This window comes from Acanthisitta chloris, unplaced genomic scaffold, assembly GCF_000695815.1.
Source record: "Acanthisitta chloris isolate BGI_N310 unplaced genomic scaffold, ASM69581v1 scaffold14664, whole genome shotgun sequence".
NCBI lineage: Eukaryota > Metazoa > Chordata > Aves > Passeriformes > Acanthisittidae > Acanthisitta > Acanthisitta chloris.
Window position 1 is genome coordinate 7704 of NW_008669985.1, and position 25774 is coordinate 33477.

Sequence of the window (25774 nt, forward strand, 5' to 3'; positions counted from 1 at the left end):
ATGTACCGAGAAGGTGTATTTTGTATCAAAAATAAAAGCCAGAACAAGAGGGAGACTATTCCTGGTATTGTCATTAACTATGCAGTTCTGGACGAAGTAATTAAGTTTCTCATGCCTCGTGATCTCAAATGCAGAGGTGAGGTTTTAATAGTTCCTTTGCTTTTCGGTTGGGGATCAAAGAGTTAATGCTTGGGCAGTTTCAATAATCATCCTGTGTACAGCCTACAGTTTTAATGGGAAGAATAAACTATCTCCCTGATTCTATTCAAAGTCAGTTGAACAAAACGTCAATTTAGAAAAAGTTGTGAATGTTTGAGAAAGAGGGGAACTAAAACATTCCCTTCTGGTGTTAAACCAAGTCACATCTTGAAATGGTACACAGGCTTGAAGAATTGATTTGTTGTCATTCCTTCTGTCCCCTGGAGTAATTTTTGTTTTCTTTTATGTTGATAGATGACTCCTAAATCAAAAAGGAAAAGCATCCACAGTAGAATGCTCCGACCAGTGTCCAGAGCTTTTGGTAAGTGAGAATTTCTTAAAACCTTTTTGTTTCTTTGCCTGCCTGAGGTGGTTCTAGATAGTTGTTGATTGAAAAGCACAGGTGATTCTCCCTCCCTCTGGGTTGCATTTGAGGCCCACACTGACTGCTTTGTTTTGTGACTCTGCTAGTGTGTTTGATAGTAAATAGTTGCTCACAGTGCTCTGTCTGCTCACAGACATATTGTGGCTGAGTTCTCTAAATGTGCTTATAGTTGTTTATCATAAAAGAGAGGAATGGCATTGTCTTTTGTTTTAAATATCATGTTAAATCTAATTAGAAAGTTTTGATTTCTCTTAGAAATGGAATTTGATCTAGATAAAGCACTGGAAGAAGTACCTATCCATATAGAAGACCCACCATTTCCTTCCAGCAGGCCAGACAAACGGACTTCTGGATTCATTTCAGAGCTGCCATCAGAAGAAGGGAGGAAATTGGAACATTTTACAAAATTAAGGCCCAAAAGGAATAAAAAGCAGCAGCCCAGCCAAGCAGCAGTGAGTCTACATGAAAATATTGCTGGCAGTGTCATGTGTTGATTGCTTTTTTGCCACAAGTCAGGTCTTGCAATGCAATGAGGAAAGCTGTTAACGTTTTAAAAGCCATAAGTAACTTCAATTTTTCTTCTGGTATTCCTGTCTTTCAGTGTGCTGTCTCTGTTACAAGCTTTTTGTCTTGTTTGACACAGCCTAAATTCAGGATATGTTCTGTCCTTTTTTTTATTTTGCTCTTGTTTTTTTCCATGGAAGCAGCTTCTGGAGATACTTGGAGCTTTCACAGGAAATGCACAAAATATCATGAGACTTTTCAATTATGTTCCAAGGGTTTGTTAAGTCTTAATCCTTTTTACTCTGCCTGCATTAAGATGTGGTAACTTGGCATGAATTCATATTTCTATCAGCTGTCAGAGGAGCTACTCTGTGGCACCCAGCTTCCCACAGCTCCTTAGCTGAAGATGGTGGTTGGGCCAGCAAATCTGCATAGTCACAGATCTGTTTTTCATGCTGGAGCCTGCCTTAGAAAAGGGAAACAGAAGAACACTGTCTGTTTACGAAAGGCATCGGTGTGAGCTCAATATATGTGCGTGGAGTTCCCACAGTTCCATTTCTTTGGCATACCACATCAATAAAGATTTGTTTCTGTTACGTTGTGTCCTCGGGGTATGTAAGGACAGATCTGGAGGAGTTACAGAGTTATCTCACAGCAGCAGAGCAGAGCTGATATGATAAGTAACCCTTATCAAGGGGCAGCCATTGCTTCTCAGAGTTAGGCTGCCTAGTAATGAATGCCTGTGGTCTCTTCTGCTTTCTGAGGATTGTCAACGGAGAGGATCCTTGAAAATTTCCCCAATATTGGGAAAGATCATATCAGTCAGTAGGGTGCTTTTTGCACCACTTGGAAACAGAGAAACCTTCAAACAGAGGGGATATCCAAGCCAATTTTCCATTCCCTTGTCCTTTACAGGGAAGGTTAGAGGTAGCAGAAGGATGGACTGGTCTCCATGTAGTGAAAACACATCTGTGTTTACTTCTTCCAGTTCCAATGCTGCAGAACACACATGTTTTCCCAGTTGCTTCCAAATGTACTCAGCTCATCCTGTGCCATCAGCACAGGGATGTGGAAGGAGTGGGAGCACAGGAGGGGCAAGTGCTTCTCTACCAGGCACGGAAGTAGGACACAAAATATCTTGTTTAACAGAAACAAAAAGTTTACTTCTTGTAGGGGCAAAGCGTTACTTCCCATTCTAGTGTAATGCTGTGGGAATGCTCATCCATACTGAATTAATTAGGAAATTCGGAGTTTATTTAGTTGCAGAAGCTGAAAGGAGCTTTTTTACTTACACCCATTTGTACCTGTCCTTTTTTTTAATAGACCATTTAGTTCCTTACTGGTTCTGACCTCATAACGAGTCCAAACAAATTTTTGAAAGACTTAGGATGTTTGTTTTGATGCTTCTGAAAATCAAAAAGCAAAATTTTGAAGGCGAGGGTCATGGGTGGCCTCTGGCATTGCTTGCAGAGTTCATTTGCTGCTGGTTTTGCCACTTAGAGAATGCAGAAAGCAGTGGTTAGGAAAAGCACTTGAAATGTGAGTGGAAAATTCTTGAACTTTTCTGCCACTTGAAACAGGTTTGTCGGGTTGTTTGCTGTTCCCATTGTTTCTATTTAGTAATTAAGGGGTCTCAGGTGATTTGTGGTTGTACTTCTCTGGTTTTGCTGGAAAACAGATTTGTAAGCTGAAAAATGTAAGAAAAAAAGGAGAAAATTGAGGAAAAAAAGGAGCAATGTAAAGTTTAAACTAGGGGTGGATGGGTGGGAAGAAGAAAGATTGATAGTTTTGTCAGTTTTTGCTGGAATGACTGTTCAGAAGGGGGAAAAGAAAGAGGGGGGGAAAAAAGAAAGCTTTATCATCACTCACCCCAGGTAGCTTTGAAGCAGTACGATGGAACCGTTGTTTATCCTTTAGATTTTTGTGTGATCTTAACCTCATGGGTTCTTTCCTGATATGTGAAGATTTGGTGCAGCAAAGAGGTGAATCTCTAATGCATGAGATTGTGATTCATCTTATTTGTTTCTGCTTCCAAGCCAGTTTTTTTCCTTAATAAAGAAACATGGAAGACTCACGTTTGAACTTAAGCTAAAAAGAATAAAAATAAAACTAAAACACTGACAAATGAAATCTTCACTAAAAGACATTACAATAAACAGCTATAAGAAAATCCTGTGCCTTGGGGACCTTCTTAGGCCCTCAACATTTGTATATATCTTTAGTTAATTTTTAGGAACTGCAAACTGTTTTTTATTTTGAGGTAGATAATTGGATTCTAATATTAATTCCCCTGCAGGAGATGCTCTTGCTTTCGATACTTACATGTTTGTTTCTACTTTCTGGAGGCCTCCAGTATCAATATTGAGTGGTTTCTCATTTCTGTTTGAATGTGTCAGCCACTTTTGGTTTGCATGTTTCAGTTGAGATGTCAGTGATAACAGGTTTTTGACTGAGACAGACACTGGTGGTGACCAATCCAGATGTTAATATGTGCATTGTTGCCTAGTATCAGATGTTCCAGCTAAACAAGTTCTCTACAGAAAATACTGAAGGTGGCAGAGTTGGAAATCTGATAAATCATTGTGCTTCTTAGAATAAAACTGGTATTTATAGAACAGTTTGCCAGTTTGACTGGCAACAAATTAATCATTACCAGATGAGTATTAGATTGATACAGTAGATATCAATAAAATATTAGCTATTAACTTTGATAACAAAATAAATACTAGGCTTCTAACAAGGTTCAACCATGGAAAGTAAAAAGTTTCATGGTTGTGTCAAAGCATTAGTTCATATGCCATCAGTTGTCCTGATTTAATGAGACTGGTTTTGATGCTAACAGCAGCTTTTAAGAGTATTTATATTTTCTTTTTAGAGGCATAGAAAAGAGTTTGTATTCCACATCAAAAGGGAAGTTTGGAGTACACTGAGTAACTAGGAGATTCCTTGATTTGACTTGTTTCAAATTACAAACCCTGCTATTTTGTGGCAAACTGATTCCTGGTCCTTAGTACTACCAAGAATGCAACTGGGTTGAGTCTTGTGGAGTCCTCTGTAGTCACCCAAAAGGTTTCCATATGGCATTTAAATTGAAGGAAATCTCTTTACTGGTAATAGAGCCTTTCCACATCAAAGCCACATACGGGAGCTAGAGCACATGAGAAATCCTCCAAGGAGACTCCTTGTTTAATCTTCAGGAGGCTGCAGAGTCATCAGCTAATCTTCACAGGGCCTTTGTGCTTGGCAGGTATTTCTAAGCCAGCCTGGTTTATATGCCTCAGGTCACCCATATTCAAAATGTGGGCATTGAAACCAAAGGCAGGGAGCAGGTTTGCCATTTTCAGACAAATCTGTGTTCAGTTCTTAAAATGAAACACCTGCTTCTGTGTTTAGAGTCTCTGCTTTTGGATTGAATGATTTATAAAAGGTTCTCTTAGCATGCTGGAGCTCTGTTTCTGTATCTCTCAGTCCAAAATCCAAGATATGTATTTTTCTCTGAATAGGGAAACAGCTGGCTGTTGAAAATACTTACTCTTCAGGTCACACCTCCTCAGGATTTAATTTTTCCTTAACTGCTCTTTTTTTTTCTTTTCTAACTGATCTAGTGTTCTGTCCTCACAAGGCCAAGACATTTGATTTCTGATCTCATGCATTGCAGCATCCAGTTTGTCACTGGTGTTCTGGGTTACATTGTGTTTTATGTAACGTGTCAACTGGCCTGACTAAAGGGGGAATTCAGGTGGTGATTCTGTTGTCTGCATTGAGCTTTGGTCGGCACACACAATTTTTATAATATCTTAACTCTTAATTATTATCATTGGAACAAATATGCTTAGATTATTATATAGAGAGCATTTTTTCTTCCATCAGGTGTCTGCTGGAGTACCTCCAGAAGGGGATCAGAATGGCCTCATGGGGAGAGTGGATGAAGGTGTGGATGAATTTTTCACTAAGAAAGTGACAAAAATGGATTCAAAGTAAGTTCAGTTCTTTTTTTAAGAAGTTACTTAAAAAATTTCAAGTCCATTTTGATATCAGGGCAAGTAGCTCTTTTGAGCTGTGTTTGACTTCTGTTCCCAATATCCAGGGTTGCTGTTGTCAAAATCAGAAAATGCCTTAGTAGTCAAGACACTGTGAATTCAATTATCTGTCCTTAAAAATGGCTACTTTGAAATAAATTGCTTTAATATACCATGTGGGGGGGATTAATGACTAATGCATATTTTTGTAATTCAGTTGCCTTCATTTTACCTTTCAGTGAAGCTCATTAGAGCTGAAGCAGAGCTTTGTATTGGTTGAGAATCTCTCCGGTGCTAGCAGTACGCATGGGTGTCTCTGTCTTGTGAGAACTGCTGTTGGGCACAGTGTTTTCAGAGATGGCAGTAGATTTATGCTGGTTTAGAAATATGTTAAAGATGTGCCTGACCAATTTGTCGTATTCCAGATTTAGGCAATAAATTAATCTGAAAGATATGTCTCCTTCAGCTTTATATAAGGTTTATACAGTTGCTTTGTAGCTGGTTGTATATTTACAGAACTATGCATCTAGATGTTCTTACAATCATACACACACACACACACACACACACACAAATACGTAAATAAATGAGAAAGCAAGGGTGATTTCCAGGCAACTTGGAATGAACCTTTCTGTGCTGTATGTGACATCCATTAAGGAAAATGGTAGGTGCTAACTGGTAGATAGCTGTGGCAGGAAAAGCAAATGTTTTAAAGTCACTGAATTATAAATATCTATAGTGACATGTGAAGCCATGTGTGATATACTACGTGTAGTGGTGAAATTATGGTAGCTTTAAAAAATGGACTAGCTAGATTAAGTTCAGAGTGCTTAGACTACTTCATCCTCCTGTACTTCCCATGGGCACTTGCCAGCTGATCGTTTCAGATGTTCCCATGAACTTGCACCATCCATGTTTGCCTGTCCATGACCATACCCATTGCTAAGGAACTTTGCTGTATTTGTGAACACCAGTGGCTCTCTCTCCAAGTTGGGTACTCTTATGCAGATATGTTATGTACCCAGCTTTCCCCTCAAGTCTGAATACTCTGCTCAGAAGATGCTTGTAGAAAATTTTACTGGCAGATGGGTTGTTTTGGGGTTTGGTTCTTTTTTTTTGGTTTTGCTTTTGTGTTTATTTGTTTGTTGGGGTTTTTTTGAGGACGAGCATTTGCACTATAAAAGTGATCTCTCTATGTTCCTTTCCTTATTGAGAGAAGTTGACTGTGCCAGCTAGTTCCTCTTTCAAGGAAGGCCCTTAAGGAACAAGATTTCCCCAAAGCTGTGTTAATTATGTGCCTAGATCAGTTGTTCTCCTTTTATTAATACGCAGATACAAACCAGAGGTAGTGCACTCTGGAAATGGAGCAGAGTGAAATTGTATGTTGTGGTTGACCCTGTGCCCACCAAAGCTTCTCTATCACTCTCCTCCTTCAGCTGCACAGAGGAGAGAAAACATAGTAAAAGGCTTGTTGGTCAAGATAAGGGCAGGGGAGATATCACTCATCATTTCCCTGTGCCCAGCTTCTCTATCACTCTCCTCCTTCAGCTGCACAGAGGAGAGAAAACATAGTAAAAGGCTTGTTGGTCAAGATAAGGGCAGGGGAGATATCACTCATCATTTTCTCTACCTCCTCCCCACCAGTGGCACAGGAGTGCAGGGAATAAGAGCTGAGATTAGTTCATCACCCATTGTCTCTGCTGCTACTTCCTCCTCAGCAGGAGGACTCCTCACCCTCTTCCCCTGCTCCAACATGAGGTCCTCTCTCCATGGGTCTACAGCTCCTGCCAGGAGCCTTCTCCAGTGTGGGCTTCCCCCAAAGTCTCTTCCTCCTTTGGGCACCCACCTGCTCTGGCATGAGGTCCTCCCTGGGTGCAGGTGGATCTCTGCTCCACCATGAACCTCCATGACTTGCAAGGGGACAGCCTGCCTCACCCTGGTCTTCACCATGGGTTGCAGGAGAATCTCTGCACTGGTGCCTGAAGCACCTCCTCCCCTTCCTTCTTCACTGGCCTTGGTGTCTGCAGAGTTGTTTCTCACATATTCTCATTCCTCTCTCCAGCTGCAGTTGCACAGGTTTTTTTCTTAAGTGTGTTGTCCCAGAGGCACTAACCAGCATCGCTGATGGGCTCAGCCTGAGCCACTGGTGGGGTTGTCTTGGAGCCTGTTGGCATTGGCTCTGTTGGACATGGAGGAAGCTTCTAGCAGCTACTCACGGAAGCCACTCGTGTAGTTCCCCTGTTATCAAAACCTGGCCATGCAAGTACAGTATATATGTGCATAGGCAGCTTGGTTAGAGCTGTCTGGTGTTGGAAACAGCTTGATGCCCAGTGCAGATCAAACAGTTGCCTGTCTTCATTACACCATGCACAAAGCCAGCACAGGAATCCTCAAGATGGTATGAAGATGGTATGATCAATGTTAATTGTCTAGTTTTTAATTTAGAGACACCAGCTAATGATTTGGCCTAAGGCAACATATGGGTCAAAAGATTGGCTCTGCCCAGAAGGATTTGTTTTGTACTATTTAAAAGAGAGGGAGGAAGGGTGAGGAGAAAAGTGTAAAATGTCTGTGTCTTTTATTAGGAGACCATCAACTAAAAGTTCAGACAGCAGTGAGCCCAGTGAAGGAGGTGATGAAAAGAAGAAAAGGGACTCAAGGAAGAGTGGCTTCCTTAACTTAATCAAATCAAGAGGCTCCAAATCTGAACGTCCCCAGACTGTGTCGGTGGCAGAGGAACCCTCCTCGCCCAAGGTTTCTGCAAAAGGTCCAGCTGTAGACACAAGCAAGAAGGAGGTAAAGCCTGCAGAGCAGAACGGTGGTACAGAGCGATCTGAGGAATTAAAGACACCAGACTCACTGGAGGAGGTGCAGCCAGATGATGTGGCAAAAACTGAGAGGGGTGACAGCAAAGGAAGCCCACAAGGAGGCCGGAGATACGGTGTGCAAGTTATGGGCAGTGGACTTCTTGCAGAAATGAAAGCCAAGCAGGAGAAGAGAGCAGCCTCTGCTCAGAAGGTGAAGGCAATTTGATTTCTCTTGAGTTGTTAAAAAAATGAGCAAGTGCTGGGTGTTTTCAGGAGAGGTGGATTGGATCTGCAAAGGGTGGGGGGCTGGGGCTGGACACATCAGTCCTGCTTTCCAACAGGGATTATGGTGTTCCTGCAAGAGAATTGCTTCTGCTGGGATGGTTGAACACATGTATACTCGCCAAGGGGTAGGTTACACACACACATAGAGCAGGAGTAGCACCCTTAAGCCTGTGCTTTCTCTCCTCTTGTGGAGGAGGTGACACCAGCTCTTGTACCTAATATCAGACCATCACAAGCACAGAAGAGGACATGTGATTGTTTGCATGTCTTACAGAATAATTTTGGGACGACTAGTAAGCACAGCTTGGATATCTCCACTTTGTATGATGTGTGGTTTGTTCATAATGCATACTGGAAGTGTACTTGAGAAAAGGTAAAGCTGGGACATATTTCTCACTGTGTGCTCCCTGTGCACCAGGACCTCGGGTATTTGGCAGAGTTAACTACAGTGGTAGCTATCTGTATGCTTCTCTTTCAGAAGGTGATGTAGACAGATGGAGAGATTTTAAATTATATATTCCATGCAGAGAAGTAAATCTGCTTGCAATCACTTTTTTCAACTATTTAGCTTCTTGTTGCACTTCTATATTTTTATATCCTTTTGTACCACACCTAATTATTTTTATGCCTTTGATTTCTGTATTTCAAATACTAACACTGAAAGAAAATAAGCATATGTTAAGAAAGAAAAAATTATTCCCAATTGTCTGTCTGGAATCCCTTCATTCTTTGTAATTTTCTCTTCTGTCAGGTCCTGATGCTGGACAGGAACTCTGCTTCATTTTGCAAACCTGCAGAGTGGAATATCCTTGTATTCCTCCAAGGCATTTTGTGCCGGCCTGTTTTGTCTGATGCCCATTTCCCATTGGTCTTCCCCATTATTCTCCTCTGTGTCTTGCCAGCTGCAGTTGGCATGTTTCACAATTACTGAAAAGTCAGCCCTTTTGCACTCCTCTCTTCCATTCCAATGTGCAGGGCACTCAGATGCTATCTACTCCCCACCATAGTCCCCTGTAATTTGGAAGGTGTTACCTTAAAACAAAGCTCTTCTGCAAGCTTCGTTGTTTACCTTCCTTTAACGGTACTGAATTGTCCTGCTGTAACAAAGCAAGGCACCCAAGGTCCATATTTACCTTTCTTCATGGTCTTATAGTGCTTGCCATGATGTGTGTGCCATTCCAGCAGACACTTGTCATAAGCAGATTCAAATTAATACAGTGGTCTGTGGGTCATTAAAGGGATCCTTAGCATGAAAACAATTTTTGTAATGAAATGACCAATTACCACCTTTGTCACTGATTTTAAGTAATGCCCATGAATAGTCTTATTGATTTCCAAAGCACCGAGTTTTCAAGTGAAATGCCATATGGTTTTAAATAAGAGCATTATGCCCTGCCTGTAACTGATAAAATACCAAGCTATTCTGGATTATATACATTTTTACAACTGCGTGATTATGTATGCTTTGTGCTTTTTGGGTTCTTAACACTTGTCATCTATAGTGAGTAAAATCTGGAAGGACATGACTGAGGTAGAATATTAGAATGTGTAATTTTTTTTTTAATATGGTAAGAGTAAAAGTTCTCTTTGATTGAAGAGTTTTCGTAGCATTGATTGAAAACTTGAATTCCGTGTATCAAAAGGAAAAGTTGTTGTCTTTTTCCAGGTTTTTTCCCCCCACCCTTTGCTCTTTAGTGGCTGGAAAGGTTACTCCTCTTATTTCGGGTTTAATTTTCAAGAAAATAATACTGTTGATCTTATTTTTTGTAAGATTTTTTTAAAAAACCTTATATTTATGGAATGCAAAAGTGTGTGTGTATATATGTGTGTGTGTGTGTATATATATATGTGTGTGTGTATATATATATTATTCAAGGGGGACAAGAAAACTGAATTGAAACAGGAATCTGTACACAGCTGAGCACTGAGTTATCCATTTTAATGTTACTCAGAGGACACAAAATTGAACTGCTGTTCCATAGATTTTTTTCACATATTTCATCCTAGATCACAATATTGAATAATTTAGGTTTGCACTTTTATTCATGATATTCATGAAGGTGAAAATAATACCGTGTCCTGAGGCTTGGGCTACAGAGGACAGCATCCCACCGCTGTTACGTTTTTTAGGATGGGTATGATATCAAGCTCCCTAACATCTTCAAATTTATCAGACTTCCACTATGATAGAAAATTGTATTTCCCTTTAAGGTGCAGATGGCTGCTTATATTCTGAGCTATTTTACATGAAAACAAAGCCAGAAGGAATTTACTATTTCATTCATACCCTACCACAGTCTTGTTACAGATACAAGTGATGAGCAGGTGCACAGTAGAAGGAAAGATGGTAAATGCATTTTTGTTTCCTTTTGCTTAGAATACAACGTGCAAATTGGCACTAATGGTAGAGACAAGTATTTGCGGGTTAGTGTTGCCACGGGGCGCACATAAAAAGATCTTTTAGCTCCATCTAGTGTTACAATCTGGATTCTTAAATACCTGGAGCGAGGCCTATGAGCAAACCATCATCTGTAACCTGTTTATTCACTCACAATGGCACCCAACTGCAGTGCTTCCCAGCCTTGCATGGTTTCCTATTACAGGCAGAGCCTCGTCATTATTTATCTGCATGATAAATAATGATGCCAGGGGACATTTAGGTTAGATATTAGGAAGAGTTTTTTACGGAGAGAGTGATCAGGCATTGGAATGGGCTGCCCAGGGAGGTGGTGGATTTACCATCCTCTGGAGGTTTTTAACTTGAGACTGGATGTGGCACTTAGTGCCATGGTCTAGTAACCATGGTAGGGTTGGACTTGATGATCTTGGAGGTCTTTTCCAACCTAGCTGATTGTATGACTCTATAATAAATTCACCTGCACTGATCTGACTTCTCAGAGTAAATTTTTGCAGTGAGTGTTTAGTGTTGTCTTGGGCCCATAAGCAGTTTGCAATGTGTGTACAGTGGGTAGCCAAACATGCTCACATCTTAATTGCATTTTTAAGTACTACACTAATGGATGTCAGCACTGACTTTTGTACTTGTCTCTGCCCATGGTCAATTTTCCCCAGTAGTCCTATAACTCGAGAGGGAAGAAGGTTACAGTGAAATTAGGTTTCATACTGTCATGCAGCTCTCCGAAGTCATTACTGTAGCTGAGCGTTATGCGTGTTTTCTTCAGTATTTACATAGGAAAAGGAGTGAAAGTTTGTGAGAATTTACATTCCATGAAGAGATTGTTGTAAAAAACCAGGTTTTTTTCCCAAGGTATGGAAGAGAAGTCCAGTAAGTGGAAAGTGAGACAGTCTTACAAAGAAATATGTAACTTCAGGAGGTGGAGAGGTGAGAATTTGACCAAAATGTCAATGACAGTCAAGAAATGGGAATAAAAACTGCCCAGTGGTACAAAGCTTTGATGTTTGTTAGCTTTAGGAGATTATTTTGTTTTGTCCATATGGGCACTGTAGCTTACTATTCTGGCCCTACAAGTACATAATTTCTAGAGTACATCTGGCCGGAAGACTTCATTGTTTGGCTTACACATGGTTTTTAACGTACAGATGATTTTACACTTAAAACCTGTAGAAATATAATCCCTTAGAGTGGACAGTTATAGCTGTATCAGGGTAGTTTTACAGTACAGGGAGTTTAACGATGATTCTAAAAGCATCCTCCTAAATGCAGTGTGCCATTTTAAGCACTCACTTGGACTTAGTGGAGAGGTCAGGAGGTAGCATCACCCTGCCAGATCTTAATCAGGAATGGCAGGCACTCAGCATCTACATCCTCTTCTTTGTTGCATTGAAAAGAGACTTTGTTTTAGGAGCTGTGAGGTTCCATGAGCAAAATGGAGGTATTGGTAAATTTGTAAGGCAAACTACACTGTTTGCCATCATTCCCCAAAATCTTCTCTTGAAGTGCCTGTATTGTATTACCACCACAGGGGAAAGAGACATGGCCAGTGTGGACATTTGAGAGATCATTCCTTTATATGTAAATACTATTTTCACTCTAAATCCATCAATTTTTCTGTAATAAGTATGTACCCCTGCTACTTATAACCATTCTCTCCTTCCTGCATTTCCTGTTGTCCCATGTTTATCTATGTGCTATACTGAGCAGTCTTTCAGATTGTAACCTCCAAAGGGTAGTGATCATGTTTGATGTACACTGCATGGCACATGATGGAAATTTATGAATCATAGAATCATAGAATTTTTAGGGGTTGGAATGGACCTTATAGATCACCTAGTCCCAACCCCCCCCCCCAACAGGGACACCTCCCCACTAGACCAGGTTGCTCAAGTCCTCATCCAGCCTGGCTTTGAACACTGCCAGGGCTGGAGCTTCTACTACTTCCCTGGGCAACCTGTCCCCGTGTCTCACCACCTTCACAGTAAAAAACTTGTTCCTAATATCTAGTCTGATTTTCTCCTCTTTCAATTTGTACCCATTACCCCTTGTCCTGTCACTGCAGCTTCTAACAGTGCTATGGGAATGCTATGGGATAGTCCGATCCCGGCATAAGTCATGCAGAGTTGGTGTTGGAGTAGTAGTAGCAGTGACCTGAACATGTGAACTTGACTAATGTGTGGTTATATAACTGAATGCAGTGGTCATCAGAACAAATCATTTGCTTTAAGTCATTTGCCACACTGTCTTGAAGTAGCAAATCAAGATCAAGATTGAAGCTGCCTGCAGGAATCTCTCCCTACTTTTTCAGTTTCAAAAAAATCGCCCCTTTATCCCTAGGCTTATCTTTGTGAGGCTTTCTAGCTTAGTATATCCCACGCTTCTGTGCCTTTTCTGTATCCTCCCATTTATCCTTCTGCTTAAGCTTTGGTAGCAGGTAAGCCAGTAGAAGGAGGCTGGTTCTTTTACAAGCACTGCATATATAAGCTGCTCCTGGTGAAATCACAGGTTTCAAGCTTACTTTTGCTAGAGCTATGATATGATGTCTCTGCACCTGTTTGGTTTTTTTTTGAGGCCAAGATGTTAGGTAGGAAACCATTTTTGAGAATAGAAGACTTAGCCAAAATATCAGCACATAAACAAGAAGTCCCCTTTCTTTAGAGGTGCCGAGCACCCAGCAGTGCTTGTGATGGGTATCTTTAAGCACTTTTCAGTAAGTAAGGTCGGTTTGGTTTTAGAGGAATCTTGTAAGTACACGAGTATTGCTACTTCTGTAGTTGCAGTTTGATCTAAAATAAGAAGTTACTCTTTTATATAGAAGAGCATAATATCCATTCAGTAGTCATATTCAAAATCCATATTTCCAGAAAAAGGCTCTTTATTTTAAACCTAAAGAAGACATTTTTAGATACGGAGCTATCTTTGGAGAAAAGGCTGTTTCCAGCTAGCACCTTCAGTTTCAACTCCTGTACATTAAGAGACCTGCTGCTTAGGAGGCAGGGTGTCATTGCAGCTTTGATAGGCATGTGGCAGTGTTAGTTACAAATCAGAGTAGTTTTCTTCCCACTTAGCTCTCCAAGACCTGGAACAGAAACAAAGAGAGAGAATCCACCATTTCTTACTATCATTGCTTTCTCTGCCTCATTGGCTTCCAAATTAGAAGGTTTTTTTCCCAGACAGAAATACTGAATTGTATTAATTGCAGATATATTACTAATATGAGAACTTTTTTCACTCTTTCAGAAACTTGGGAATGACATGACTCCCAGAGACTCTCTTGACACAACAATGAGCTCAGAACGACTGGATGGAAGTGGTACAGGTACAGGATGAGTTTCCTAGTATAAACTCTTTCTAGAAAATGCAAAATGGCTAACATCAAAAATCTCACTTCCCTCTTCAGATTGTGTCTACAATTGCTTAAGTAAAATCTGAGTTTACAGTACGTGATTAGAAGCAAGCTCACTTTCTGTGCTATGTTGGACAGCACTTCTCATGAACTCAGTTCTACAGCTGAGTTTATGGCTGAGCTTTTACTCTTGTTGCACAGGAGTACTTGGTGCAGGTGCCAGGAGTGCCTTCAAAAGGATGCTAACTTGTAATGGGATCAACAAAGCTGAAGCTCAACCTCAGAGCCAGCAGAAATGTCTGTGCACGAAGAAGTGCAACTGCTGAATATATCTGAGAACCGACATATGACCAATTTGCAAGGTTTAACGTAGTCTGTGCACATACCAAGTTGAGTAGTCCTGGCTTTGAGCTGTTTCAGCTGACTCATCAATGGCAGCTGGCTCTTCCTAGGGTTTACCAAGTTTGGTTGAAGCCAGGGCTCTCTGCAAAGCTGTGGAGGTCCCTGGACATTACTCACATGCACAAAATGACTCTCCATTGTGTACGAAGCCTTACAGTGCTTACAGCACCAATCCCTTCTGCACCTAGTCTTTCTGTGCCCTTGTCAAGCTGCAGTCCTGGGCCCTGGCATGGCAGTGCCTACTCTGCAGCCATCTCAGGACAAGATGAAATTCCAGTCTCCATGTATACTTTTGGGACTGGCCAGTGAAGGATTCACAAAAGGGATTCAGCTCTGGTGGCTTGTGCGTACCACATAAAAGGAATGGGCTGAACTAGGAAATCCAGGTCTGATTTCTCAGCAGTGGTGGGTAGGTATCCTGCAAGCATGATGAAAAGGATTGCTAAAACATATGGAAAGAAGGCTGGAAAAACAGGCTGAAATCAAAATCCAAGTGTGGCTGTCTGGGTTGAACACTTCAGATAACAATTTTGAATTTTATACCTTTCTAAAGTTATTTTGAAAAGTATATTCAGAGCATGCCAAAGTCCATAAATCAGTGCTTTTAAAGCTTGCTTATCTGCTAAGGAGGACTTTGTGGACTCTGTGTCTCCTGATATCAGCAAGTTGAAGTCAGAGGAGCAAGAATAGTCTGCACTTGGGGCAGTACAGTAGATGGGGTTGCCTGACCCCAACTTTTCTCTGGTCTTTGTATATGACACATTTCACCCCCACCTCATTGCACTGTGCTTGCTCCTTCCTTTTGGCCTCCAGCTGTCAGTTCTTTCTTTACCACTCTTGCTTGAGAGCTCCCCAAGGCTCCTTTGCGTTGTTGCAGCTATAATTTGTCCCTGGTTTGGGCTAATTTATTTTAACTTACTGCCTTCTAATAATATTAGGAGGCCTGAGGTTAGGAAGACGAGAGAGAGAGTTAATGGAAAAATCACTGAATATTGTTACAGGAGAACTGTAGATATTGCTGCAAAAGAAGAATAAGTTTTTGGGGTTTTTTTTATTCCTTGCTTTGTGTCTGGATGTTGTCTGCTTTTTTTTGTATGGACACACGCACAGGTGAAGGTGTCCTGCTGTTTCCCTTGCAGCAAGAAAGTCTATTGCATGCATGCAGACACAAACTCTGCCTGTCACGCACTCACCCAAATATATATGCACCACACAACTCTCTAGTTTGCCAGAGTTTAACTCCAGCTGGGCTGAAAAACAGCTACATAAGCTGGAAAAACATATTGGAGATTGGCTCGCAACAAACTGTATCAACACTCCCCTCCCTCTCACTGCCATTAAAATGTCTGTGCTCAGCACTTCTTTAGCAAGCAGGATTTCTGAATGGGAATAGCAGGTAGGTAGGTCAGGTCAGCATCTGTGAGCACATACTTGGTTTTTCTAAGTGCCAAGGCTACTAGTTAATCTGTAATTCTCTTCTGAAAATAAAAGATGTGACAATTGTTGAAAGTCTCAAGCTAACATACAAGTTCCAAGATGATCGCTGAACCTGCTTCAACCTTCTGAAAGCTGCAGAGTAGGAAAGTAGGGCAGGCTTTTTGCTTGTTAGCAACCTGGAGTCCAGCAGGCTTTCTACTAACTTGCACAGCTAGATGGGACTGATTTATTGCTTGGAAGTCACTGTAGCTTTATGTGCAAATAGCTTGGTCTTTGTTTGAGATAAATAATATGTTAGTAAACTTCCTAATGTGTGGAAACTATCATCCATGTACTGTGTTATTAGAGAAATCAAAATATTATATAAAGAATACTTTGATCTGAGCTGAGTTTAAACATCTCCTCTAGAGCTTGCTAAAAGCAACAAATCAAAAGATGTAGCCTGCTGGTCACACGCTTGGAATTTATTTATTTTCTGGGCCAGGATTTCTGTGTTGATCTTGGATAACCAGCCTTTTGCAGAGGCACAGAACAGTCAAGAGCTGCCTTTTCCACTGATCCATTGCTGTTTTCTCAGCAGGTAGGCTGTACCATCTGCTCCCAGAAATACGAGGGAGGAATAAGGTCCAGCCAGCCACCATGCCAAATACATTAAGAAGAGGGACATGCAATTGCCCTCTTGGGCAATTGAATTATGAAGCTTAGCACATGTAAGAATTAGCAGGTTTAGATGCTTTTCTTGCAGTGATTTTGAATAAAACATTTTGGATCTTCTTATGCACTCACATAGCAGTGCAGCAGTGATATGTGAACTAATGGTGATATTTTCCACATAAGCATGTCTGTGCACGGAGCCTTCTGTGTTGCAGCAGACTTTATTTTACATGTGTTATTTATTCCAGTGCCTAAACTCCAGCAGACCCTTCCAGAGAATCGGTTTGCATCAAATAAAGGTGACTCCATCTCAGCATCAGCAGAAAAAAATTCAAAAGCTGAACCAAAGGCAGAAGCTGGCGCAAAGGCAAGAAGTTCTTCCAACACACCAACCAGCCCAAAGCCTCCACTGCAGTCCACAAAGCCCAGCCTGGCAGGACGACCCACAGTGCCGCAGAAACCACGCTCTGCCTCTCGTACTGGTGAGGAGCTCTTCTGGGCAGCTGTTGCCCCCAGCTCTGGGTACTGCTGAGTGGTGTTTGTATGGGCTATGGAGGAGCCACCCATGGCCACATCCTGAACAGAAGTTAAATGTAGAGGGACAGGTTCTTCAGTCACTTGCTCTTGACTCGCATCCTTCTTTTCCACGTCCTTTTCCTTTATTTGATTAAACTGATTAAAATGGTTTGATCTCTAATCCTCAGTAGTAAAGTGTGAGAAGAAGCAATAGCAGTAGTGGCAGAGCTGTTTGAAATTAGTCCTCTTTCACAGAAGAGGTGAGCATAGGCAGCTGCTTCAGTATCACAGCCCTGTTGCAGTAGCACTGTCAAAAATATTTTGTCTAAACACCTGGGTCTAAATACTGAAGTCCTTGGGGTTTTGTGGCAGGCTACTCTTAGCCCCTCAAGCAAATGCCTGTTATTCTTAGTAACTTGCACAGACCAACTGTCTCTTACTGTCTTTTTGCTTGTTTTGCCTTTGTTTCTTTCCGTATTGCTTTAACTGGAAATAATTGTAACTGTGCTTTTATAATGTTGTAAGACTGTCAGTTAAATGACTATTCTGTCCTAACCCCCTGGCCAGATATTATCTCAAGGTTTCCAATAGTGGGCAATATTTCATCAAATCTCCCATACATTTGTCTGTCTGCTGTTTAATAAGCCAGTGTCACACCCTCCTCTTTCCAAAGTGCAGCAACTGCAGTGGAGGGGAATTAGAAGCCAGTTACTGACCCCCAGTTACTGACCCCCAGTAGCTATGGCAAATACACCTTATTAATGCTAACAAGTGAAAAATGTGAGCATGGCCATCTGTAAGAGCTTTCAGACCTCTTGGCTTTTCCCATACTCACTGTTGACCTTAGAAAGATGTAATTTGTGGTGAAGACAAGGGATCAGAGGGTGTTACAGACTCTTCCCTGCCCTTGATGTGTAACCTGAGCATTACTTAGTCTCTGCATTCCCACGGGCAGAATGTTGTGTAGATAGAGAATTATCTTGATGTTTTAGATGGATTTACATTTATTGATCATTTTAGAAGTGGTCATAAAAGTGAGAGGTGTCAAGTAAGATGCTTACAAGCATGAATACAAGAGGAAAGCATGGCATATTTGGTAGTGCTTAATCTGTAGAATAGGCAGTTTTGCATCAAAATCTTAGGTATCAGAAAGACCTGAGCTATCTGTTTCTGCCAGCTCCTTTTTCCTGCAGAGGGAGCATACTGTGGGTTTAACACAGAGAGTAATTAACGTTTACTTGTAATAGCCCCGCTCTTTGGGTGGCAGTAAAAGCAACACCATCTCTGTTGCAGTCTAACTGCTATCCTAGTACTTGTAGCAACCCACTGCCTAAGCATGCCCAGGCAATGTGATGGAGAAGCCAAGCAATCATCCTCTTTATGCTCTTGCTCCTGCTGTGGTTTCCAGCAGTGCAGCCAAACAAATTTTTGCAAAGTATTCTGGGGGCAAAGGAACACAGCTCAACTGTCCACAGATTGTCAAAGACTGAAAGTGGTTCCTCAATAAAGCACATAACTTCAGTTCAGAAAAATATAGCTGTGTTTGCTAATCACTCTGCTCATTCCTGTGTTGATACTGAGCTTCCCAAAGCAAGTGGCCTCACAGCATATCAAGTGCATGGAGAAGGTCCAAGAATTGGTGTATCTGTTCATATAGAGTTGCATTTGGAAGGTCATTGTTTTTCTGTGCTGAAAGTGAAAAGATTGACTCCTCAACAGGAGATAAATTCCTATTAATTTCTAGTATGCAACGGAATTAACTCGTTGTACAAATATGCAATACAGATGATACTCTGAGTTTCTTTGTCCTTCTGTCAATGCTAATGTATCTTCCTAGTTCCTTTGTTTGTGCCTATGCCCCTGTTTGCTCCCCGGGAAGCAAATGTACAAGGAGTTTAAGTAATTCACTGTAGCTGTACTTCCTTACTGTCCAAATGGAGGCTGTCTAGTGTAAGACTGAAAAGGCCTTTCTGAAAGAACTGCAAAGATGGTAGTCAACTTGCCATACATAATGCATATCCAGCCTTTCAGAGAAACAAGATATCCAGATGGTTCAAAGTGTGGATTTGAATTTAAGTTCCAGATTTCCTTGCAGTCCAGAAGATGAAGTATTTTTTCTATTTAGCAAATCTTTACAGATGCCCTCATGTAATGTACTGGGAATTTATTCCTGAAAGTAGAGAGATCTGTAGGCTATTTATGTAATTTGTTTCCCTGGTTCACTTCTATGCCTTATAACTGTGAAACAGGACATTTATACTGATCAGTTCATTATGTTTCAGGACAATAAAAATATAAATAGAACAACTATTTTAAAAAAAATCCAGCCAAAATTTTTTTCAGCTGTTCTTTACAAATTGCATATTTATGTGTTGCAGGAAGTTCAGTTGGTCCCATCAGATTTCTATTTGTGCTACAATAGCACAAATAAAATGCTGAAATTGAGGTCTTTGCTTTGACTGCTAAAATTCTTTCATCTGGACTGAGGGCCATCATGCATTCTCTTGGCATAATGTGAATTCCTGAATCCTTGTTTTTCTGACACAGATTCTAGCTGTTTCTTGTTTGTGTGTTGTGTTGAGGTTTGGCCCATCATAAACAGCACTGTTTCTGTGAGCTACAGCTCAAATGTGACTCCTCACCCTTTTGTTTGTGGTTCTCCATAGAGGATGCTCCAGAGTCTCCCTCCGGCCCCAGTTCACCAAAAGTTGCCCTACTTCCACCTGTGCTGAAGAAAGTTCCTTCTGATAAAGAAAAGGATGGTCAGAGCAGCCCCTCAGTCAGATCATTTTCTCAAGAAGGTAGGAGTGTTGGTATAGCTGTTGTTCATTCCAGCATGCCTGTCTTCTAATGGAATTTGATGTGTCATTGTCCCCTGATTTGTTCTTACTTGGAAGGGAAGAGGACTGTTCATTTGAAGGTGAAGAGAGCAAGAAAAGTGTATCTGGCCACCTCTTCCTCATGTCCTTCACCTACCTTCCTTTGATCAAGTGAAAGATGAATCCCTTGGTATTAATAATGTAACTGATCAATTAAGGGACTCTTGTGTATATTATGACTTAGTTTGGTCTGCACTAAGATGCTGGTTGATACTGGTTGCACACAATAGGGTGAAGTGCAACTCTGGTTCAGCACATTTCCAGGGGAGCAGCCATGACTTTGTTCCTTGCAGCAGCCTGTTGCTCTATTTGTACTCCTCCTTTCTGCAGGGTCACTATATGTGCCTGATTTCACCTCCTCTTTCTCAGGCAATGAGTCTCTAAGTGCCAGAGCAAGGTTTGGCACCTTTTATGCACAACAGTAGGCTGCTGTCTTTTCTTTGCTGATTTTCCTGTGTGCACTGGATTTATACTTTTACTGATGCATTTTCTTGCCCGCAGTTGGCTCTTAGAAGAGCTAAGCGTAGGATACCTGGAGAAGTAATCACAGAAATGTTACTCAGCATGGGACTAGCTGGCACAAGTGACAATGTTTGAAATCTGGGGGTGAGACCTCTCCCTTCGTGGGTCTCATCAAGAAAGACATCCAAGGTGATTCCCGTTGCTTAAGCTGTGAGACAAAGGGCTTCCCTTTCACACTCTGCCAGCAGATTTTCATAGTGTAGAATAGGGGCAGATGAGTCGAGGCAGCTCTGTAACACTGGGTTGTGAAAACTGAGAAGTTGTGCTGCTCACAGAGCCCAATGTCACCCTCTAGATGAGAGGAGGGGCAAAGACATCCCCAAAGCACCATGATCCAGGGGTATATTTTGAGAAGCTTCTCACATTCTCTCCTAAAACTGCTGTTTTCTTTATGAAACAACTTATTTCACAGTCTGGGTGTTGTGCTGCTTGGAAAATTGTTGCAGTGGTCACTGCCTTTCGGTGACCACATGTCAGCACATGTGAGGTATTTGTGTACAGGTTTTGGTACTCGTACCATTGGGCTGCTCTGGTGCCATAAAGGTAGCCCAGCAGAACCATCACAATCTCACTGAGTTGTGTAGAGCTGTCAGGGCACAACACACCCAAGGACCTCTCCTCTGTCTGGAAAGGGCTGAGTATTCAGATACCTGTGTTGCCAGAAGGACCAGGAGTCAGACACTGTGCTTTCTTACTCCTTGCTCCCTTAGACAGACCTCTCCAGACAATTTGGCCAAATGCAGGGTTTCCTAGTTGTTGCTACATTGTACTGTACAAATGTTATTAATAGTAGTGTAGAATGGCTGAAGTTGGGTTTCCAGGTCCTTAAAGAGCTGCTATGCTCTGCATAAAATTGCTTGGAAAAGAGCAAATTCTGTTTCTTTCATTTTTTATTCCTGTTCATGTTTTATTTTTTCTTCATTACTGTGCTGCTTCTTCTCACTCATTGCTCCGTCCTTGCTTTCTGCTGCCATTTAGGCAACTGGTAAATCACTGCAAGTTTGTCCAAGTTAGTAAATAAAATTATATCTCCTGTGAAACAAAGCTGCAAACTTGATGATACATGATAATAAAATTGCTTTATGTTAATGAGTTTAACTGTACTTTGTGGGGCAATGTCCAAATACAACTCTTTGCACTACATAGGTGTAAGATTGGGCTGCAGTTACCAACGTATGCAAATAGCTGGACTACATTTACATATTGATTACTACTCTGAACAATTGATTAAACAGAATGGATAAGTGAAGTTATTTATATAATTTCTGTGCGTGGGCCTGCAGGACAGCTTAAGGGTATAAATAAATCCTTTTCCTTGCTAGAGCAAACAGGAGATTGTCAGAAAAGAGATGCAGCTCATGACTGTGCCAAGCCATCTGGCAGTGTGAAAACCACTCCGGGGCAGTATTCTACCAGTGCAGAAGAGGAAGCTAATGTGCTTGGGCAGAGGAGGGCACAGCCAACTTCTGGTTAGAAGTTTTCATTTTTCATCAAGATGGTGCTTGATAACTGGCACTAACAATTGTTAAGAATCAGTAGTAGCAAAGAAGCCACAAAAGAGTGTGGGTTTATCATTGGGCTAAGAGAAACATAAAAATCTCATGGGATGCTAATCATCTCTCTGTCCCCATGGGAATTACATGGCATGAAAAAATTCCCAGATAAGAAATTAATGTGCATTTTTTCTTTGTGGCAACAGCAGCAGCCAGTACCATCTAGCACCTGCAGCCCCTCATTACGATCTGTGGCTGCTCAGTGCAGTGACACTGGCACACTGCTGTGTAAGCACTCTGCAGGTAGGCTGACTGCTGCTTTGTGTGCTCACACATCTGCCCTTTCTTTCTCACATGTGTGCACTTAAGTATTTCAGAATACATTTCAGCTTTGAATATTGTTAGTGCCAGTTTCAGGACATCAGTCACAAAACCATTTGAGAACTGGGTAAATCAGATTATTGTCACATAGTACTTTGATTTTCAGTTGCATAAGCAAACAAGAAAAACCCCCTGAAAGAATCCAAGCCCAGCACTGTGCTGCACACTTAAACTATGCTTCCTGAACAGCAGCTTAGCAGCTTTGATTTACAGTGAGCTCATTCAGTGAGCTATAATAATGTTTGGTTGCTCTATGTGTTTTTAAAATGTAAAAACTCCTGTTCTCAAATGGTACATGTTTACATGTTTCTCTTTATGTTTTAACTTGTTTGTTTGAACAATTGTTTTAAATGGCTTTTTTTTTTCTGAAGTATTTTCATTGGGTGTTTGAACATCTTGTGCAATTCCATTTACCCACAGTTTTTCTGTTTATAGGACATCACATATCCCTTTTGTAACATCCTCAGCCCTACATTTATAAACTGATTTCCTTTTCATATTGTAGAATCAAACTTAGTCCATCCAAACTTGGAATCTCCCCTCTCTATCATAATAAAGTTATTGTATTTTAGTCCATTCTAAGATACCTCTCTGATAAAGTGAGTTTTGAAAACTGAGATGCTGCCAGAGACCAATGCAGGTCACCTGTGTATGGTTTCATCGGGGCAAGGGTAAGCTCCTGTGGCAGAGCCTGCTAGCACTATGTGAACTTACATGTCTGATGTATTTTTCAGTCATTTTTGGGGCAAACTACCTAGATTTATCTGGCCTTAAACTGAAATGGCTGCTGCAGGATGTGTTTTGGGTTTTGTTTGAAGAGCGAATGAATGACCAAACAAAGGGCACATAATTACTAGGAGGTACAGGCCTCAAGAATGACTCCAAAATTTCCAGGCATCTATTTCTTTGAAAAGCAGTGGTGTTCTGGAAGGTGGAAATGCCTGAATGTTTTTGACAGGATTTAGCTATCTTAATCCTCTCCAATTCCATGAAATAGCTGTAAAAACCTTTCTCAAGATCCTTTCCTGTTTCCCAGCTCTCAAAGCCAGGATAAGAATACAGTGAGTGTGTAGCTGCTGGCTCTCATTTCCTCACATATTTTGGCTGGTGCAAATGAGGAAACACGTATTTTTGACTCAGGAGAACTATTTGGCTGCCTTAGCAGCTCAACAACATTGTCTCCCCCGAGATCTCTGTCTCTGCATTTCCCACATTCCTTGGCAGAACCTGACACGGCCTGGCACAATTAGAAATGGCCATGGAGATGCACCAGTGACAGCTTGCTGCGAGCCTGCCCCTGCTGTGACTGGAGCTGTGTGCTGGTGGCAGGGCAGGCTGTCCCTTGCTGTGGTGAGGCTATAGGTAAGAGGCACACAGGGATGGAGAGATGGTGCTTCATGGCCACTGTGGCTGTTGATACCTTGTCAAGAGAGAGGTTCACAAATGTCATGAGGCACAAGGATCGGTGCAAACCAAAGCCAGACACCCTTACCTGAAATGGTGGAGCAATGACTTGCAACAAAGTCACATTTAAGGGACATTATGTGTTTAAAGTTTTAAGTATGAGATTTCTAAAGCTCTCAATCCTTCTGTAGTCACCCCTGTTAATGTGTATAACCCTCTTGTTACCACAGCAGTTGCCAGGCCACTGATTAGATCACGAATCTTAACAAGGTTTTACAACCTTCTCTCCAAAGTATTTCAAAGTTTATAGCTTTGGAGAAAACCCTGGTTTTATGGAGCCTTTTAGAGTGCTGAGCAAACAAAATGGGTGCTGTTTCAGTTTCGATCTTGAGAAGTTGGGTATGTCTTCCTGCTTTCCCCACTCCCAGCAAGGGAGCAGAGTCCATGGTCTCATTTGGAAGACATGGAGGTTGGGCCATGGGTGTCCCTGCTATCAGGGCACAGATAGGGCATCAGGCTCTGGCACAGTAACAGTTCAGGGAGCTTGGATGCCAGGATGAATGTCTGTCCTAATCAAGGTGGCTGAGTCAAAAGGGACAATATAGATGTGTCCTGCTAGGGACACAGGCCTGCCTGGGATGTGTGCTGCTGGTCTGAGGGGTGCCCAGTGGGATATCCACCTGAGCAATCAGGAGTGCACTGTCTGAGATCCAGCCCAGCTGGAAAAAACAATGTTGTTCTGGTTTGGAAGTGGTGTGATGAGAAGAAAGTCTCCAGACTGTTTCTTAGCTAATATTTATCCATGTCACAGTGAAGTGCTAAGTGCCATATTTCAGGTTTGCCTGCTTGCCAAACAGCAGTGGAATAAAGTTTGCTCAAACTCTCTCTCTCTTCTCTCTCACCTTTTTCTGGCATGAAGAATTAATGGACCCATGCTACTCCCACTAGTGCAAATGAATTCAGTGGGAGCCAGAGCTGGTCCTCAGTACATGAATGACTTTTTTATTCTTAGTTTGTTTTTCTTCTTCTTCCTCTCTCTCATACAATTATTTGTAAGACCTATTTCTGTTTTATACAGCTGCAAAAAGAAGCCCTGGGCAACAGTCTCACGAGTTCCAGGAACTGAAGCAGAGGTCCTTAAGTAAAGATGGCCATCAGGGAAGCAAGTCCAGTGACTCTGGCGAAGAAGCAGATAAAGATTTTATTTTTGTTTAGCAATCAGTACAAGTGCTTCGTAGCGCAAGAGCTTTTTATAACAATTGGGGTTCAGCAATCAACAGCCCTTCTAGCCAGCTGCTCTTTGACCACAGGTACATTTCCACAGAGAAAACCTGATCTTCCAATCATGATTTACAGTACACTTGGCATTGATTCGGTCCTTAATTTCTGTTCTGTACAACGCAGACATTCCTTTCCATGCCTTTGCCTAAAGCCAGCCATTCTTTCATGTATTCTACTTGAATTTCTCTGAAGCAGCTACAAAGAGTGCCCTGCATTAGGGCATTTAGAAAGCAAAGCAAATTAACTGGACACTGTCTTACACTAATACACTGTACAGCAGGTAATGTGTTGTACTGCTGAATGTAAATGTGTCAGATCTGCACGTGACTTACCTATAAATATATTCTTGCGGTATGCAATTGCACATTGTAATTATATTAAAAGAGCACACTAATAAAATAATTTGTATAGATTATATATATTAAATGCTTGGGTATGGTTTTTACATTCTCCCATAGGGAGCTTCTTTCTTCCTGTTCTCCTACTGTACATAAAGCTCCAGTGCTTACATTTGTGTACCGTCAGAAAGCACAACAGAGAAGGATTTGGATGACATATAATCATGGTATGCTTCCACGTTCATATATTAATGTATATAGTTGATTGGAATGAGGGCAATTGAAATTTTATTAATATTGGTGTTTTCTAGAGGCCTTCCTCGGTTCTGTCTGCATATTAGCTTCCTTTCAATGTGTAATTCTATAGTTCAACATCTGTAAAAACATTTCAGCTTTTGAGGAAGGGGATGCAGATTTCACAGCTACCCACTTACATTACAGGTTGAAGGGATTTTATTCATATGTATATTTGTAACAATAAAAAAAAAAGATTTTACAACCAAAATA

At 41.3% G+C, this 25774-nt stretch overlaps 1 protein-coding gene across 1 annotated transcript; it reads left to right on the forward strand.

The window, feature by feature from the left end:
- On the forward strand, positions 1 to 25774 carry LOC103801121 (leucine-rich repeat-containing protein 16A-like). Its single transcript, XM_009073525.1, has 9 exons — positions 1 to 96; positions 454 to 520; positions 839 to 1035; positions 4958 to 5064; positions 7692 to 8124; positions 13855 to 13933; positions 16702 to 16935; positions 19636 to 19770; positions 24727 to 25774. The coding sequence occupies exons 1-9, from the start codon at positions 1 to 3 to the stop codon at positions 24861 to 24863; spliced, it is 1485 nt and encodes a 494-aa protein (XP_009071773.1). The 3' UTR covers positions 24864 to 25774.

Coding starts and splice junctions, on each gene's coding strand:
- LOC103801121 (XM_009073525.1), top strand. CDS start 1: ATGTACCGAGAAGGTGTATTTTGTATCAAAAATAAAAGCCAGAACAAG. Junction 5,065..7,691: donor GTGACAAAAATGGATTCAAA/GTAAGTTCAGTT, acceptor GTCTTTTATTAG/GAGACCATCAACTAAAAGTT. Junction 16,936..19,635: donor ACGCTCTGCCTCTCGTACTG/GTGAGGAGCTCT, acceptor GGTTCTCCATAG/AGGATGCTCCAGAGTCTCCC.